We start from the raw sequence: 17,355 nt of genomic DNA on the forward strand, positions 1-17,355 counted from the left end.
TGAATTAATCAAGCTATTCAATAAAATCAAGAAAAGATACTGTGTGCAGAAACAATAGTTCTTTTCTACACAGTTTTTAAGTGCAGACTCCCACCTTGAGGCATGTGTGGTGGTCATTATCGTGAAATTTATACATCAGTGATAAAAACATTGTCATCATCACTGGAAGCGCAGTAGGTAATAATTCATCCTCTACTTCGTCAGACACGCGTGGTGTGCTGAAAAGTGAAAAAACTTGGGAAAATTCTTTTTCGAGAAGCCAAACACAGTTACAGTTTTCAATGAAATGAAAAGATACGGCATTAAAAACTCAGGGACAATATTTATTCAGCGCTTTTTAATAGTGCCATAGGATATTAAATACTTTTCTTGATTTTCTAATGTTGTAAGAATTGTGATTGAGATCCGTCGTAAACAAATAATTATTACACTTGTGCTAGGTCAGTTGTTTATGTTAATATGTGAGAGAGGTAAGAGGAAAAATTATGTTACTTGATAATAAAATTATTTTCATCACAAATCATGGCCTGGTAATACAAAAAATGATCCTTCATATTTTCAAGCTAAATTTTAATTCCTTGATTAAAATAAGGTTCAAATTTGGTGGCACTTCTCCAAACTCTAAAATGCATCTGAAATCAATGTGAAAACATATCCAACGTGTCTTAAAGTAGGATATAATATATTCTTTTTAAATAAAAATTATACGTTTGTGAAAAATTTCCCATTTTTTACAAATAATTATTGACTCATGCGATTTTGATGCTTACAAGCAACAGAGAAATTGATTTTCTAATGCTAACTAATGGATGATATTTTACTGCGATGAAATTTTTAATACGCCATTTAGTTTTTTGATCATATGATTTCTGACATGGATAAGAATATGTCATGAATTTTTTTTCTCTTTTCTACACTTTGAGATAAATAATAATACTGTATAATCCAACGTTTACACAACTGATTCAATCACAATGTTTCTTTCCTGTTCTTGGATTTTTATTGTTAATAGTATTATTTTATGACTTTATATTTCATTATATTTATTTAATTTACTATCGCCACAATAAGAACGTTTCTACGATTCCAAACGCGTTTCTCTTTTATGTTCCTTTGTTCGAATTCTTTTAATACGCAGATCGCGTCGATCAACTGATCATGATCAATAGTTCGGTCCAAATTACGCCAGTTGTCAGCGCACGCCAGTCCAAGATTAATAGTGTTCAAGAATCAAACACTATCGTCTGTTGGCATAGAAATAGAATATATTACACATATAATATATATTACCACGACAAGTCAAGCTGATGTCTGCAACTGTATGAGTGCAACGATATTCATGTTTTGTTCCAATTATCCAGGCATTATTTTTAATATGGTAGCTTTTTAAACATCCATGACAATTTTAATACTTGAAAATTAATGATAAAATTTCAAGCCATGTGATTTCCAAAGATATTTTATTTGTGCAGTGTACGAACGTACCGTGATACCACCATTTCGTTTTCTTTGGATTCTTATTACATGTCTTCACATAAAAGGAATTATCAGGTGGCCTTTTCTGCGAACCAAAAATAAAAAAACAATTAGAATTGGAAAGATTCACCCATAGCATAAAATTGCTCAATACTCAATAATAACTTCAAATATTCAAAAGAAGGAATTGAAGATTGTGGTAAATTTTTCTTTTGTATAAAATAATGAATATTACTGGAAACTTGAACATCTTTCAATGTTCTGCTTTTTTGTTGACAGATCATTCCTACTAATGATGAACAAAACTTAGATCCAAACTTTCGAACTATAACTCAGAAGAGTTGATGAACTAAGATCTTCATTATTTCATTTTCACAGTTAAATGTATTCTTCATAAACTGAACAAGTCAACTGAGGAAACCAGGTATTTGAAACGCTTTGAACAACTCAATGAGTCAATTAAGATAGCGAGGAACAAATATAAAACAAAAGAAAAATCATACAAGAAAAAAAAACCACATAAAAAATATTAGAGCATTACCTTTTCTTTGCAACTGCTCAGCATAGAAACTATACTTAAACAGACGCTTTGGACACTCAGAGCAGGTGACCAATCATCAGTCAGTATAGACAGACAGATATGACCATTGCTGTAGACATGTGGATGAACAGGGATGTTGCCTCCAATAAATGTGACTTCAGGTGAATCAAATGGGTACTTGGAACTGAACTTAAATTGCAACTGAAATCTTTCACCCTCGTATAGCGTCCCCTTTGCTCCTTCCATATGGATTATCCATTGTGTCAGATTCTGGCCAGCTTGATCACCATCTACGTGAACACCAGGAGGTGGTTCACGCATCAATGACATCAACTCCTTTTGTAATCTCCGCTGAAATCCAATAAAATTTATTCTTTGTCAGATAAAGTAATTCAAATGAGGGTCAAGAATAACTAACAGAATTTGGAGACTGTACCACAGAATCTGCTGAGAGTAAAACCCACGGGTAATTAACTACTTATATTTTGAATGCTGTTGTAGATAACCTAGTAAAATATCAAAGTATCTATGTACCATAATATTAATAAAATTTATTACAGAGAACTGCCTCGGAATGAAGTTCTTGGAACAGTAGGTAAGCAATTATCAAAATTAACTATATTCTACATTAGCAAGTTTTAATCAAATTTCTTTGTCTTCATTTAGCAACTTGTGAATTCTTTGATTTTTTCCTATTCTACCGATTTCCCAGGTTTGTGACAACCTTGGCAAATACATTGATATATTCGATTATTTGTGAACTAGTGGCGGTTGTACAATAATTTAAAGTAAAAATTTCTATCTTGCATTTTTCTGTAGCAGAAGCGGTATATAAAATCTAGGACATCTGTCACAAATGAACAAATGTGCTTGGACCACATTAAATTTAATAATTATAATAATCCAGTTTTCGAAGTGTCAAACATAATCCAGTCTTGTACATTATAGACCAGCCATAATTTTTCATTTTATGACTAACCTAAGACTATTTTGCTTGCGTTTGTGAGTCATAAGGTGGGATAAAAATATGTTATCACTTTCAGTTAAGCATAGAAATTCATTGTTCAGAATTATCATGAGTCACATACGTCAAAAGATTTAATACAAATTGCATTGGCACGTGACTAAGCGACGAAAACTAAAATTGACAAATGGAATAAATAAATAGAGTAAAACGTCACATTGCCCCAAGAGGACAATGCACTCACGTAGTTATTGGACTAGATACCCAATCGATACACTTTGGTATCTCAATTTTAGCTACCCAGTAAAATAAAATTTGCACACTACTTAGAAGCGTAGTAGCAGTCAGAATAATCTGACATTCACCTGCATTTCGCAAAAAATTTAACACCGACTCACCTCGGACGGGGACATTGCCGCCATTATTGTTAAACAGCACTTGAAACATAACCATTCATGGTATCGGAAAATTATGAACTTTAACGACGATTGTTTGGTATCTGAACGGTAAGAGGTGATGAATATTTGCAGCTATAAAATCGCATTATATCAACTTTATTTCAGATACATTGGTAGCGCCTAATTTGGAAACAAGTTTGTTAATTTGACGGTAATCCAAACTGACACTAAAGACAAGCAGGACCAGGCCACAGCAGACAGACCTCTGACCACACAATCCATGCTAGAAATAGTAACGTCAGAGATGCCCGCATAAAATTTTGACGACTGTAATTACCAACAGGTGTGTCAATTATTCCCGCTAGAGGCGCAGCGTCGGACTACTCATTATTACCATATTATTATCCATGAGTTTTCTACTCGTTCCAATCTCTCCATATAGTTCGTGATTGTTAATTGTGACTTACCCGCCAAAAAGTATGGCGAGGCAAATGTAAAGATATGTGTCAGCAAATTCATATTGGTTTTTAAGTGATCATTTTTGACAGAAATCCACCGTAGTGATAAGTGCAACGTGTGCTGCATCAAATATATTGATATATTTAATACATAATAATGTCCACCTGAATATACAACTTCCTTGACGTTTTTTATAGATTCATAGATTTCTGTTCTAACCAACTATTGTCTGGCAATACACCAAAGGTAAAAGAAGAATGGTATTAATTATCTACCAAGTCTAAGAATACAATAGATATAACAGTGAATTTTATTTCAATGAATTTTTTGCTTTTTTATTTAGGTAGAAAACCTGTTTGACCATGGCTAGTGACAATGATTCCGACGTTGGAGATTTGCTAGAAGATCTGCTAGCAAATGATGAAACAGAAGATGCAGATGCATCCATTCAAAAATCAAAGCCAACAGAATCAAGCCTCAACTTTTTAGAACAAGAAACTAATATTCCTAGTCCTCATAGATATTCTACACTCGGTAAAAAAACTATGATTCACAATGGTGATACGGATTCATCTGATGATGAAGATAAACGTGATTTTGAAAATCAAAATTACTCCAGCTCAGGTCGAGAGATAAAGAACATTTTAAAGAGTAATGCATCCGAAACAAACACCTCTTATCCAAAAACATTTAAAAATACATCCGGATCTTTCACTAAAAATCACAGTACTGAGTTATGCTGTCCACCTGACTCCACCAAGACTGAATCAAAAGACATATACTGCGACCCAATATTTGGGTTAAGAATTATAAATCCTGTTGTATCTTCAGCCTCTCTAAAGGAAAGAATGACAGGTAGAACACCAGTCACAGTTTCTAGAATCAAATATCACTTGAACACTGCAGATCTTCAAACTGACTGGGTAATTGCCGGAGTACTTATCAACAAATCTGGTACACGCAGTTCACAAAAAGGAAACCAGTACTGTATCTGGAAAATAAGTGACCTGTCTGATGGTATTAAAACCGTATCTTTATTTTTATTTGGTGATGCCTACAAATCATTTTGGAAAACTAATACTGGCATGGTGATTGGAGTTTTGAACCCAGGAGTATTGGATAACAAAGATGAAAATATAAATGAGGCAGCCTTATCTGTTGATAATGGACAAAGAATAATGATATTGGGAGTGTCTAAAGACATGGGAGTTTGTAAATCGAAAAAGAAAAATGGTGAACCATGTACAAGTATAGTAAACTTACATAAATGTGAATATTGCATATATCACGTTCAACAAGAATATAATAAATGCGCCCGGAGATCCGATTTACAATCATCCAGTAATAGCAGAGGTGTGTCTACAAAAAACGCTTTGCAGAACAAGGTACTAGGTAAAGGTGAGACTATATATGGTGGACGTAGCTTTACGGCAGTTCCAGCTAAGAGAAATTTTAAAATGGTAGAAAAAGATCGGGCTCGATTGGAACTTCTACAAAATCCTACCCCAACAAGAACAAACTTGCAATTATCAAGTAATAACGTAGAAACAAAAAAGAAAGCAAGTTTGGTTGAATTGACGAGTAATCAGATGAAGAAGGATGCAAACAGATTAGCTAAGCTAAGGGGATCACTCCCAAAAGATCAGCCATCTTTACCTGGAAGTTCCACATCTTCATCATTGATTATTTCAAGCAGCAAAACTACTATGGCTAATTCTTCACCTCACACGAAACCACAATTAAGTTTCAATAAAAATTCACCTGTAATGGCTGTTCCGCAATTGGGAGTTGGACTGAGGGGGGGATTCATTGATCTTTCTGAACCAATAACCAAGAAAAATACAGATATAGCTAAAATGAACGCTATTAAATGGATTCAGAGAAATGGGGCTCTAAAAAAAAACAATCCAAACAAAGTTCGAAAAACTTTGGATGAGAAAGTTGAGTTACGGGGCACTAAGCGACAAAGAGAAATTACTGAAGACACTGATCAAGCTTCCAAGAAACAGACGTTAGTAATGAACAGATTTCAAGAGATAATGGCAGCAACGTCGAGGCACACTGACCTAATTGAAAAATCCGATGAACAAGAGAAAGAAAAATATTTCAGCAAATTAGAAATTAAGGAAAAAATGGAAGACAAAATGATGAGCACATATTCAATAGACTGCAAGGCTGTCAAATGTCTCACCTGCAAATACACTGCATTTTCAGCTTCGGATATGTGTAAAGATCAAAAGCATCCATTGCGAGTTACTGATGCTGTCAAGAGATTCTTCAAATGTGGAGACTGCAAAAATAGAACAGTAACTTTAGATAGATTACCCTCTCACAGTTGTAAAAATTGTCAAAGTTCCAACTGGATTAGAACTGCAATGATGGACGAAAGAAAAGTTGAAATCAATGAAAATACCTTGAGTATCCGTGGAGGAGAGGAGAAGTTTATAGGATCAGTTGTGACAAACAGTTCTTTGAATCTCTTGGTTCCTGAGTACGACTGAAATCGTGTATATAGGTATGAAATTTGTATAATGTAGTCTATAAACACATACATGAGCCCTTCTTCCTTATTTAAATATTGTTTTATAAATAATACGAGTATTATGCAGTGCACTGTGTGAGCGCATTATTATGTTTACATAACTTATAATAATAAATAAGTCATAGAATTTTATGCAGACTGAAAACTTTACTGTATTGAGTTAATGATTTACCCATTAAAAAAATGTTCACTTCAATGATGTTACTGTTATATCGAATAAGTTAAAAATTTAAATATATTTAGTGCTAAATGTTTAAAAAATTCGTGTTCTACTTGCATTATATTCTTTTTGCATATTTAAAAAAAACTTGGTCAGAAAAGTAAAATTAAAATTTATTCCGCATATGTGATGCGTTTGTTCACTAATAAATAGTGCCAACTTCATTAACAAACTGATGAGTATGATTAAAAGTGTACAGTCCATCAATATTCTTGCACTCTTAGTTTTATTGGATCTTTACAAGTACCAATGGTTTAAGTAAATTCACATTTCCAACCTTTGATAAAATTATAAATGCAGGGTAAGAAGTATAAAGAACTATTGATACTGCAAAAATGGATGTTCTGTACACATATGTAATAAAATTTCCGTGTGTATGGTGTTTCTTACAATGTTTATCTAAGTATAATGAAACATTTTCTTTACTTCTACAATACAGGCACATTTAATTATATTAACCAACTGCAAAAAAAAAAGTAGTAGTACTCCCAAAAATACTTCATACGACTTTTGTAAAAGCACACCAACATCCTTTAAAAAAGTTTAATCCAAATCTACTCCCGAATAAATTTTTAATGAAAAATTTGTAGCCAAAGAAATATATTGATGTTCTTCAGCTGTGCTATCAAAAATAGTGCGGAATTATCGTAAACCTGCTTGAGAATTGCCATTGCTTGTATTTACAATGTTTCACAGGGCAGTACGTTTTTGAAATTTTTTTCATTTTCAAGATCCTCGTATGTGACCTGCATTGATGCGCAGTTCATTGAAAAATACATTTCATCGTTTATTAGAAGGCTTATGACGTTTATAAAGTTTACAATATTGACAACGTACCTTCTATATTTGAAATGCATACATTTACCTTATATTATTTCTTGATCTTACGGTAAGTAAATTCACCCCAAATCAATTAATCCACCATTCAGGATCCACGTGCCGAATGTGGTCAAATTTATGCACTTTTAACTAGTAATTAACTATAACTATCAAATTCACCACTTTCATGAAGTCTATACGCACACCCACCCATTATTTTTGGCAAAATATGTCCATCAGTTTTTATTGCCATTTCACAGAATTCAAGTATGATTTGGTAAGAGCAGATTAACGAACAAGGTTCACGTGTTTGCTGCAATCGTCATAACAACAATAATCCAACTTAGAAGCATTCAAACATGTATCAATCAAAGCTATGCTATAACACTATTGAAGATGTTCATTTATATACAGGACTATTTATTATTCATATGAATTTAACTGATGGTACTAAATGTACGATACACAAATTGTATTTATAATAATCAATTTATTACACTTCACCAAAATTTTATATAAACAAAAATAACGCTACAATCATACATACATAAGTCAGTTACCGATTTTATAACAAGAACTGTTACAATACAGTGCTGCAATATCAATTTGGAACAAGATTATTATGTTCCAAATTATGTACTGTACAATCATAAATAGCGTCCGTAAAATTGCAAAAAATTTAAATCAAATTCATGTGAATAATCAAAGAAGCTAGTATCATAAGACAACGTATTATTATTTCAATAGGCAGGCAGGCATCAAGCTGGCTGGCCATTTTTAGTCTTGGACTGTTGGCATAAACTGCATTTTTTTCTATCAGTTTTATATACCAACTACAACTGCTTGACGTTTCCTAATCTCTAGATGATAATACGATTCCAAATGGTTCACATGTTTACCTTTGCAACTGTTCTCTATATGCTGCTTTTTAAAATCCTATGTGAATGATCGTTGATGTTAAAATAATGCGTATTATTGGTTGTTCCAATCGATCTTGTAACTATTGATGAGATTTGTCACCACTGTCTTCACGTTGAAAAAAGTGATCGTACTGTAATCGTGTGAGCCTGGAAGCTAAGAGAACCGAATCTTTGTTGGTAGTTTAATAGTCATCTAGATCGAAACTTTCAACTTCGGTATCTTCCAACTGCATACTTTGGAAATCCACTTTGTACCGTAAAACACCTGTAAAATACATAAATCCAAATATTTAGCGAAAAAAAATTTTAAATGAAATAATTTAGACAATAAGAGATACATTAATCATGAACACACAATAAATAATATTAACAAACCACTGTTAATTCATTTACAAGTGGTCTGAAAAATCGTTTAGTATCACAGAAGAATTCAATTTTCAAATAACGCTTACGGGGTTTACTTGAGAGTTTAATTCGATCACATCCATGTTCAAAATACTTATTGGTTAACAACTATTCGTTGAACAATCAGCTTGTACTTTATGATTTTACACTGATGCGCGAATTTCGAAAACAGTTTTAATGATACAATGCAATGGAGTTACTTCCAGCGTTGAAATTATTTAATTATAATGTTAGGATTTGTATAACAATGATAATTGCACAGGATAAAGTGATTCTCCAGCGGGTCACCCAGTTCAAATAAAATTTTTAGATGAAATGAATTAACTTACTCAACATTTTTTTGTTAACTCGAATCCTACATGCATTGCACCACCATGAAAGAATAATCCCAGTGAGGGTGAAAAACTAAATATGTATTTACATATGCTTGACGTTTGAAAGAATTAACATCTATGCATGATTGCACACATATGTTTGAACTCAAAAGCTGAGCAATACCACAGATAGTATAATGCTAACCAAAAATATTCAGTTTATAGTAAATATGGTATATCACTATTTTTCTTCTCAAGCCTGACTTTATTTGAACTACTACAGTTCAACACAAATATCGTAACTAATAGAAGCAAACAAAATTTCTTCAAGAATTCTGGTGACCAAATGGCATGCAGAAGATTAATAGTGCCGCAAACATATTGAGAAGTATTTGGTTCAATTTCAGCTGGTATTTCCATATGCACTCCAAATATTGTACAGTCGCATCATTGAATCGAAACATGAACACAGCAATAAGTGCATATGGTATTGTGAAATTGTTTGATATTCTTACTGAAGAGCTTGTACTATACCTTTCCCAGATTGCAAGCTATTAGAAATCAGATATGCATTAATATTCATATTTTCGGAAATTCTAAGGCTAAGCTACCTGCTATATTTTGAACAAATACTTTGCATGACATCTAACAATTATCCGTTCAGTAACATTTTGCACAATTTTGGGAACATTTATTTAAGAAAAACTCCATGACATTGACAATCGTGTTAAAAAAGATTAGAGATTTATTATTTTTTACTTTTAAAAATACCCATGCACACGACGATAGATTGTTAGAAATAACAGAATTAAAGTTGATTTCAACTCTGGCCTAAAGTGAAATAAATTGATTAAAAGCCAGTTTGTATTTTCGATGATTGCAATTTTATGTAATACAAATTATGAGACATGCATGTTGTACAAAGAATGAAAAATGTGTATTTATAGAGCTAGGCTGAAGCTTTGCGAGAATAATTTTCAACAACCAGTAGCACGACTCTGAGGACACTAGTAGTCATCGCATTGACTTTTCGGTTATATATAAATGCGGGGCCCGTATGGATACAATTTTTTCCCCTCACAGATGTTACACGTGGGTTTCTTAGTACTGCTTGTAAAAATGTTTAACGGGTCGCGATAAACCACAGATCTTGTGCATCACATCAAACGAATTATGAGTACACCATTTACTTTGACCAATATATTTCCAAACTATCTTCATAATCTTGTATAAATTTATGGAATAAAACTAGTATCACCAGAATATTCGATAATGAATTGAAAATCAAGTAATAATTATTGGTATTTGCCCAATGAATCACATTTCATAACATTCGTACGAATAAATTTTGTCATTGACACAATATAAGTCTACCATTTCACAGAATGCGAAGTAAAAATGAAAATGTATTTAATATTATAAATAATAAACTGAGTCTAGGACCTCATAAATATTTCTAGCAAATTAGAAGAAGTACATCCAAGAGTGATATGTTCAAAATATAATTTAAGGGAGATTTGATGAAATTGCTAATTTTTTTAGTTCTATTCATATCTTTACATCAGAAAAAGTCGAATCCACAAGTCCATCTACAAATGATTGGATTATGCTGCTGTGTATCCTCAAAAAAATTTCAACTTTCTGCGATAAAACTGTATGCGCAAGAAATATTTACAAGCAATTCTTCAAAAAAGATTCATACATTGTTTGCACATACACTTTCTTCGCAGGAGGCTGAGAATTTTCGAGGGACGAGTACGAACATAATCCAATGGAAATGACATGAAAAAAAAAAAAAAGAAAACCAAATTTTAAATTTCCATATCTCTCGTTGAACACATTCAAGAGAAATCGGTTCCAAGTCTTGATTAAATTCCATTCTAATATCCATCACATTTTGAAGGTGACAAAAACTTTTGATTCAAATGTGAACTCCAAACCACTCTACAATGACCATCTATAAATACTTCGAAGCATATCAACAATAAATTATTCTCTGCGCCTCCCAAAACTTTCATTGATCGACTTTTCCAATTATTCACAAGAATAACATTTCACTAGATACTGTGAATGCACAGGTAGATGTGTATGAGCACAAATAAAATATATCTATTTAGCGACAGTATCATAAAAATAAAAAAATTAAACTGTAATTAACTAATTGTGTATCACAAAAATTTCTACAGAAGAAAAAAGGAAAATCGCATTCTACACTGTGTTACACAAATTATAAGTGAGAGCACTCAAGACAGTAAATTAACTACCTGGTTGACTCTGAGTACTTGACAGATGAAATTAGTAATCATCGAGGTCAACATCGTCAAGTGGCTCATCAGCCTGCAGTGATTGGAAATCAACTTTGTAGCGCAGGATTCCTACATGCCAACATATACTCTGCAGTTAATAACAGCTGCTATGTGTTTTCAAAAATTAGTGAAAAATTATTTTCTTGACTCAGTGTTTTTTATGAGTACGAACTGTACTGAAATAGAGAGACAATAATAAATTCTATGCATTTTTGCATTTGAAAAAAAAAAATTTATTATGAAACCCAAATGCAAATGTATTTGGACAAAGCGGATTGAAAGTCAGTTATGTAGAATAATTTTTCTACATAGCACAAAGTTTAAAAACAATTAGTACACCATATTGTCAGGTTAACAAATATGTTCTATAAATATTCTACGTATGTATTGTCACAAAGGGTGAATTAATACTACAGTCATCCTGTAGTTCCATTATGTGATCGATCAGTATAGAATTCTTGCTAAACCTTTGAATTATTTGACAATATACAAAATCTGTACCGAACAATATTGTGATTATTACAAATAACTGTATTGTGTGAATGTTGACTATGTTCTAACGTTGGCATTATTTTAAAGAATCCATTTTTACAAGATTCTTTCCATTCCCTGACCTGTGTACGATTAGTCAATACGCAATACCTTGATTAGTGGTTAGTATATTTATGCACTTATGTTCGCACATATTGAACATTTGCATTCCCTATTGACTCAATTGAACCATTGAATAAAATCCACACTTAATGATAGGTCTATTTCTTGTAATTATTTGCACTAATAGAGTATCAGAAGAATAAACAGATAACTTACCTCCTATTCCACCAAACCCTCTGACGAATTGGGAACCTTCTTGAGACTTGTCTGTAATAATTTCCAAAGTAGCACCAAAACTTTTGTAATTGTTTGCGAGCCATTCCAAAAGTGGCTGACACTCAACTAGTTCCAGTTCCACACCGCTCTGTAATCAGTGAATATTATTAAAGTAAAAATTCGACAAGGGATTACTGCACATGACCAATGATGACATAATAAGGAATAATTATTGCAAAGATTGAATTTGTCAAATGTAATACAGGTAGATCAAATATCAAGACAACTAGTATATATTTTGAAAACGATCATTACCTCTTTATCGGTAAAGTGTGATTTGTCCTTTTCTTGCTCTGGCGTAAGGTGCAACACTTTTTCTTCAGCATTGGTATGATTTTTCAGTACGTATCTCTGAATATCTAAATTTTCCCAACATATCAACGTTTCAACACTTCCTAATTCCAATGCTCTCAATGTATCTTCCACGCCAAAGCAATACTTCCCCGTATCTTGTGATATCTCGTCAAAGTATCGACCTAAAAATTATTGCATTATTAGCCCCAAAGAAATAAATCTAGACGAGCGTTTGAATTATTTAACAAATGTACATTAAAGTGAGAAAATATAAGTTAAGGATTAAGTAATATTACCTATGAGCTTTTTTTCCTGGATAAATTTCACATTTTGTAAAGATTCGGCAGCTAATTCAATTGCTTGATTGAATCCGTTTTCACCACCATATGACACATCAACTAGTTTGATTACTTTTGCTTGTAATCTCTGAAAAATAATCATTTTTTATTAACAAGAACTCTAATTGAACGTAGAATAATTCTTCATAAATATTAGCAACTAATCAGTCATAAAACAAATGTGGGATCAAGTTTTATGTATTAGTATTCCAAAAGTAACGAAATAAAAATGTTCATGTTCTCTGCTTATTCGAACCCTGAGATCAAATTAATATGGTGTTGGAATTTTGCTTTAAGCCGGTCTTTGTCAAAATCAACTGTTAAAGAAGAGGTTGGCGATCATTTTGCTGATATGAAATTCCTTGATTTTTCGATAACTTTTCCTTCCAAAATTTTTAGCACTCCCTCATTTTTTACCTCATGAAACGTTAGGCAGATTTCACAATCAACTATGCCTTACATCGCATACCAGGAAGACGGGTGGTATGAAAATTTAACCGTATTATTTCTAAAAGTAAGTTTGGGTGAATTTACTAATAATAGTTGGAGCTTCTAAATGATTTAGAGTAAAAATAAAGAAAAAATCCTCTTCTACCAGCAGGATACCGTCATTCCCGGACTTTTACCAATTGACAAAATTCCTTGAATATTTCCGATTTTTCCAGTCTATCATGACCCTGACGAAATGTGTTATTTGAAATATGCAACTTTGTACGTATCGCACACGTTTCGGGGTCAATTCTTAAACATGAAAGATAAGGCTTGGGAATTTAGATGTTAAACACAAAGCTTCATGGTAGACTTGCTCCTGAAGTACTTGAATTGAATAATTTTCATACGTAAGCACTTAGAATTCTCCCAAAAAGCGAATGCCAATGTCACAGATTAAGAAAAATTTCAATAATACGAAAAAAATATTGAGTCCTGCTAAGAAATCCACTAAAAGAGCACCGAGCTAAAGAAACAACCTTGATCAAGTGATGTCAGTATTTTTTATACTTAACAAAGGGGTTCACTCATTGCGATTGCTTGAAATGTTGACTAGCCATGGCAGCTATATAGCACATGTGCCGTGAACATTTTCGACATGCTAAATTTGATCTAAATCTTTGATAAAAAGTTACTAACAGGATCAAACATGTCGGACTGACTCAGTTCCGTCTTGAAATCAGCACTTCCAGCCAAAATTAGACCAGCTATATTAGGTTTGTCATTGGTAATGTAAAGTTGGGTTGCAACCTCAGCCACTTTGCGGACATAGTTATGTCGCTTCTCCATTCGTAATCTAGCAAAACGTAGCGCTGACTGTCCTCCTCTACCTGGAATTATTATTCAATTCATGTCGAGTTATAATTTCAAATCAAATTATAAACCATTTCACTGATTATAAAGACAAGTACTGCAAAAACAGATTGGATATCACCAAAAATATTGTATTACACGTTACATCGATATATAGATGTTGAATATATTTTTATTAAGTTTTATTCTCAAGCCTTTTTATGTCAATTCTTATTGCTTACCGTGCTTTTTCGGTAAATCAACAGTAAACTTGTGGAGAACTTCACGGGTGTTCCCTTGCAGTGTACCAAATAACGCTCCATTACCATCCATAACTATAAATCCAAATTTGTTATCATCTGCCAAGAGAGCTGTCAAAGCCTCTGTATGAAACTATAGACAAAACAAGCAATATTTCATGTACAAACTATTATTTAAGCATTATAATATTGCAAAACTAAATTGAATAACGCTATAGAATACGTAGTATTAAATGCCAGTGTTCACTTCTTAGGAACCAATTATTAAATGTAACAATCAAGATGAGAATAAACCAATATTCCAATTACCTTATTATCGCACAGGTAAAGGGATGTGTTGATGGGCTTGAATGGTTCAAAATCGATGTTTACTTTCTTTTCCTTGCCTTCCTCTGTCACAATAGTACCACAGTATATTACTAATCCATTTGGCGGCACTGAAATTTGCAATTTTTGGTAACAGTGTCATAATTTATGCAAAACAGGCAGACTGTTTAAATATTATGTAGATGTAAAAAAAATAAATTTGAAACTAGTGTCTTTAAATATGTTATGATTAAAGTAGACCTGAAAACTCAGAGTTAACCGTTTAATGCAATTGCTAGTTGATCACCCTTTAGAACGAATTTACAATTGAATAATGCTCTTGAAACAAGTAACTTTCTTACATTTCTATCACTGAAATTATTTACAAAGAACAGAACGTGTGGTTATCATATTACAAAAGTATGAGGCGAAAAGATTTAAATGTGTATGTTATGAAGCAAAATACGTTGCAAAGTAAATAGTGATTTCTCACCTTTAGTATATAGCTTCAGTCTATGTTGAACGGACGTAATTGCACCCAGTACAGATAATCTATTCACACGAGATTTGATATTTGATGCTGTACCAAATTCATCAGCCAACATCTTACTTACTCGGGATATTTGATCCTTTGGTGGTATAATTAACGAAATCATACTTGTACCATTTCTGCAAAATATAAAAACATGCTTGCATCACAAGCTTCCAATTCACCTGACCGTTTTAAGTCTGTTTTTACAATAAATCAGAAATATTAGCAATAACATATAAAACAGAAGGCAAAAAATAAAACTTGTTTCCATCACTCAGGAATAATAAGTTTGAATGAAGAAATTCTTAATCATCTACATAAGCACAATAACGATTCTTATGTAGAAGAACGTGTTCAAAATTTATTGTCTACTAGGACTTATAATTTGGTCTAATATATTCCGTCTCAAATATCATTTATAATATGCAAGTATGGTTTAAGTATCTTTTTTTGCTTATGTTCCATACTTGAAGTAACCACGCTGCAATAATACGAAAAATACTTGATTGAGCATAAGAAAGAGCACTTTTACATCTTAGTACTAAAAAGTGCTCCTTTTTCTACTTCTTCATAAGAGAAACCTTGTACACCATACTTTTGTTAGTAAGGTACCATGTGCACCATGGAGGTAAAGCCTCTTTGAGCTCTGCGTACTTGCGATATTCATCTTCGGCTTGAATATGCGTTCGCCAATGACTAAAATCACAAACCTATTATCGGTGTAAAAAGACTTACTTTATCTGCTTGACGCACAATCTACTAATTTTAACAAATGAAATAGATGGAGATAGTAATTCTAGGAATATCCTGAATCCATCAAAATATTCAAATTACATGTAGTTACAAATAACCTAGTATCTCTCACTCTAAACAGTACACAAAATGTCATGGGCTGGTGTAATTGCATTCGCCATACCAACCATGAAAGATGAAAGCAATCATTTTTTCCACATTGCTCAGAAAGTGGCTTTTAGTAGTTTTATCTATGATTCTATAAATATAAAACTTCTAATTTAACATGAGCTTCATATCATTGTCCGTTTTTGAAATCTGCACTTATGCATGATTATAGATCGACACTGACTGTGATTCGGAAGTTTCAGATAAGAGAAACAAAAATGTTGCATTATGCATTTGCAATGAGCAACTGTATTTCAGGATTGAGTGCATCAAACTTGTATTGCAGTTATTCGTTGATGAGAAAAAGTGTGGAAGCCAAAGTGAAGAAGCATTGGTGCAAGGTGTAAGAAACACATGGCAAGATCAGACCATGAGATTACATATGGTAGTATTTGAAAACTCGGTTACAGCTGGGGCTTGATGCCAAACATTTTATTGCACGTGAAAGGAAAAAATGATAAAATAATTGAATTCTGATATAACTCACCCACGTGCCATTTCCAGACTTTTAATGAGCTTCTTGATTTTCCAGATCTCTACATTGCGATCGGCCGAAGTTTCTTCGTTCGACATGGTTGCAATTTTTTAGTGCTCGGTTATCTCGTAACTACCCTCGGTTGTAAATTAGTGCCCTGGAGTCTGCTGACAGTATAAGAAAAAATAAATAGCCGTTTTACGGCCAGGTACGAGTTAATGAAAATTTGATGAGAATTCTCTTTCCGACTAAAACAAATGGCCAGCCTGTTTATCGACGAAACTACCCAAATCCAGATTATACCGGTTTGTCGGAGACTGAAATGTGAATGGCATTGTGCTTGGACATAGCAACGTATTATCCAATTTGTTACGTTACACTCACTCAAATATTTGTCAATTGTTGATACGTCTAATGATGAAACTGGTAAAACAGAGGATGCCACATTAAAATAAATTTTATACTACACGCATCGGCCATGCGAATACCGCAGTGAAACGTCAGCCCTGCGTCAGTCAGTACACTGCACTGCCCTAAAGTGAGAAGTAAAATGGCATGCGCCACCTAAGCGCGGACCGCTATTTCCTTGTGGTATAGCTCGTGAATCATCAAGCCTGAATCTCGTGAATCATTAAGTCTGAATCGCTCGAATCACAGCTGCAATCGTGTCACAGCGAGATCGCTGCCTACCATTGGCATCGGGCAACAGTTTCGTTAGCCGATCGTTACGATGGC

General features: G+C 33.1%; 3 protein-coding genes across 6 annotated transcripts; 1 reads left to right on the top strand and 2 right to left on the bottom strand.

Moving 5' to 3' along the window:
- Nucleotides 1–302: 302 nt before the first annotated feature.
- On the bottom strand, nt 303–6,128 carry LOC124222060 (ubiquitin-conjugating enzyme E2 W). 2 transcript variants are annotated; one of them, XM_046632641.2, is made up of 4 exons: nt 6,030–6,128; nt 2,018–2,368; nt 1,486–1,561; nt 303–1,244 (listed from the first exon to the last, which is right to left on the bottom strand). In XM_046632641.2, the coding sequence occupies exons 2-4, from the start codon at nt 2,345–2,347 to the stop codon at nt 1,231–1,233; spliced, it is 420 nt and encodes a 139-aa protein (XP_046488597.1). In that variant the 5' UTR covers nt 2,348–2,368; nt 6,030–6,128; the 3' UTR covers nt 303–1,230. The 2 variants fall into 2 exon arrangements, with proteins under 2 accessions (XP_046488597.1, XP_046488596.1); XM_046632640.2 differs by lacking the exon at nt 6,030–6,128 and adding an exon at nt 3,380–3,659.
- Nucleotides 3,611–8,445, top strand: Mcm10 (minichromosome maintenance 10 homolog). The gene is made up of 2 exons (XM_046632630.2): nt 3,611–4,084; nt 4,182–8,445. Exon 2 carries the CDS (start codon nt 4,201–4,203, stop codon nt 6,337–6,339), a length of 2,139 nt encoding a protein of 712 aa, XP_046488586.1. The 5' UTR covers nt 3,611–4,084; nt 4,182–4,200; the 3' UTR covers nt 6,340–8,445.
- eRF1 (eukaryotic release factor 1) lies at nt 7,367–17,171 on the bottom strand. 3 transcript variants are annotated; one of them, XM_046632634.1, is made up of 12 exons: nt 17,005–17,171; nt 16,633–16,784; nt 15,207–15,382; nt 14,717–14,844; nt 14,390–14,540; nt 13,995–14,185; nt 12,825–12,954; nt 12,490–12,710; nt 12,175–12,322; nt 11,323–11,433; nt 9,593–9,609; nt 7,367–8,604 (listed from the first exon to the last, which is right to left on the bottom strand). In XM_046632634.1, the coding sequence occupies exons 2-10, from the start codon at nt 16,716–16,718 to the stop codon at nt 11,354–11,356; spliced, it is 1,311 nt and encodes a 436-aa protein (XP_046488590.1). In that variant the 5' UTR covers nt 16,719–16,784; nt 17,005–17,171; the 3' UTR covers nt 7,367–8,604; nt 9,593–9,609; nt 11,323–11,353. The 3 variants fall into 3 exon arrangements, with proteins under 3 accessions (XP_046488590.1, XP_046488589.1, XP_046488588.1); XM_046632633.1 differs by lacking the exons at nt 9,593–9,609; nt 11,323–11,433 and having other exon boundaries at nt 16,633–16,787; nt 17,005–17,169; XM_046632632.2 differs by lacking the exons at nt 9,593–9,609; nt 11,323–11,433 and having other exon boundaries at nt 17,005–17,168.
- Nucleotides 17,172–17,355: the final 184 nt, after the last annotated feature.

Source organism: Neodiprion pinetum, chromosome 6, assembly GCF_021155775.2.
Source record: "Neodiprion pinetum isolate iyNeoPine1 chromosome 6, iyNeoPine1.2, whole genome shotgun sequence".
NCBI lineage: Eukaryota > Metazoa > Arthropoda > Insecta > Hymenoptera > Diprionidae > Neodiprion > Neodiprion pinetum.